Genomic DNA, 2,225 nt, shown 5'->3' on the forward strand with positions numbered 1-2,225 from the left:
TATTAATAGGAGTGAGCACAAGAAATACTTTAACCTATCAATATGCAAAGAATCAAACCATTTGCCAACAATATTGTTTAATGCAGTCAAACGAATTGATGCACTAATTTAAAAATAGCATAATATAGGACTGTTAACTTTATTGACAAGCCATGACCAAAACCTAATCTTAAGCACATATAGTGTTTGATCGAGTTTATTTTGAGTTTATCTTTGTCTTAAGAAAATAAATAAATAAATAGTGCTAAATAACTTTTTTTTCAATTTGAAAAAAAAGGTAAAAGGAAAGTTTTAAAAAATAATTTTAAGAAGATTTTGGCTTTCACTTCACACTTCAAACTTCTAGATCTAATAACACATTATCTAAAAAATTTTAACTTAAAGTAATTTTTCAGCTTAAAAAATTACTAAAAAAAATCAAATAACTTTAACTTTGAACTTAAAGCTCATATTTTTTAAATTAAAGAAAATTTTAAGCTCCAAAAAAGTTAAACCAAGTATTAGTTTAATTAAAATCAATAGCCTAATGTTTTGGTTAAATCTAAATAAACATTTATTTATTTTTTAAATTTTTTATAAAGTTATAAGCGATTATTGTTTTTGGAATGAGTTAAACCATACATACACTAATTTGATCACGTGACTCCTTCCGAAAAATTATTTGATTAGGCAATAAGCAAAAGGAGCAAATTACTGTCTGTCAAATGATTAGTCGAACTTATTTTTGACTCATTTTTCTGCCAGTACTTTAGAGTAAAAAAAACATCTCTTACCTTCTTCCATTGAATTTGTTATCAACTTTATGCATCATGATTGTGTCCGACTTTAATTATATTTTTAATAAAAATACTTTTTGAACAATGTAGAATTTATTTGCTTTTTTAATATTTTATATTATATAATTAATGAAAATGAGTGAACATAAAAATAATTGCATATAACGTCATATTTAACACGGCTAACTTTCGATTCAAATATCAGATTATATTATTAGTCTAAACAGTATATAAAAGTAGCATATTTTTGTACTCTTAAATGATATTTTCTAGGTCAACCGAAACCGTCAGTAATTAATTATTACATGATTGAATAGTACATACAGTAAAAAGAAAAGGTAAATTTTAGTTATGACTTATGAGACCAACTTAGTTGTTAAAATCTATTGACGGAGGAGATCAAGTTTCGCTTTTATAAATACACATTCTAGGGTTAGGGCTCCGCATATCCATCACAAGTAAGTTACACCCTCTCTCCCTCTCTCTCTCTCTACCTTATTTCTTCCTATGCCAGTTTCTGATTTCAATTCACCAAACCCCCTTAAAAATTTTCATATAATCTTTTCAGGGTTTGAAGCAGGCAAAGGTAGAGAAGAATTTGAAGGATACTAGGTGTAAAATGAGGAAGCGTCAAGTAGTTGTGAGAAGAGAAGAACCTCAAAGAAGTGTTAGGAGTGTGAAATATGGTGAGTGCCAAAAGAATCACGCGGCTAATGTTGGAGGGTATGCTGTTGATGGCTGCAGAGAGTTCATGGCCAGTGGTGGAGAAGGGACAAGTGCTGCTCTCACTTGTGCTGCGTGTGGATGCCACAGAAACTTCCACAAAAGAGAGGTTGAAACTGAAGTAGTGTGTGAGTGCTCCTCACCTCCCTCCAATGGAACCTGAGAGTTGTTTATACTTCAACAATTATGCTATTCCTTGTAATATATTTTGAGGACTTCGCTTTTGCTTGTTAAGAATTTGGATTTTAACATACTGCTGAACTGGTTTTGATATTCTAGAATTATATTCTAGAATAACGTATGTGGTTTCATGGTTGATGTGTGTAAAGGGAAAAGAGCAAAGGTAATCACAAGTTGTTTCTTTTATGAACAGTGCAAAATTGTCCATCTTCTCTTCTTCTTGCTTATTTGGTTCAGATTAATTTGAAGAAATAATTACTTATTGTCATTAGTCAGAAAAAAGCTTATGACAAAAAAAAGTAATTATTTCTAAGAAATATTTTATTTCCAAACATCCAAGTTACTCAATTAAACTAGTTTTTTGTGATGGATATTTTTCTTTCTAATATTAATTTTTCCTTTTATCTTCACCTTGTGTAAGTTATGTTATGGAATTGCTAAATATGGCTACTCGATAAAGTAGTTCTCGTTTGAAATTTGATGAGGAAAATCGGTTTTTGTTTTACCTTCTTCGATTCCTGTGTCTTTTCGTGGGATGCTGATTTT

At 29.8% G+C, this 2,225-nt stretch overlaps 1 protein-coding gene across 1 annotated transcript; it reads left to right on the top strand.

Moving 5' to 3' along the window:
• Window positions 1-1,283: 1,283 nt before the first annotated feature.
• LOC113868039 (mini zinc finger protein 2-like) lies at window positions 1,284-1,662 on the top strand. The gene is given in 2 exon segments (XM_027503592.1): window positions 1,284-1,376; window positions 1,378-1,662. Coding segments are annotated over 2 exon segments (378 nt in total).
• The last annotated feature ends 563 nt before the right edge of the window (window positions 1,663-2,225 follow it).

Source organism: Abrus precatorius, unplaced genomic scaffold (genome assembly GCF_003935025.1).
Source record: "Abrus precatorius isolate BTA unplaced genomic scaffold, Abrus_2018 Scaffold5, whole genome shotgun sequence".
In the NCBI taxonomy this organism is placed as follows: domain Eukaryota; kingdom Viridiplantae; phylum Streptophyta; class Magnoliopsida; order Fabales; family Fabaceae; genus Abrus; species Abrus precatorius.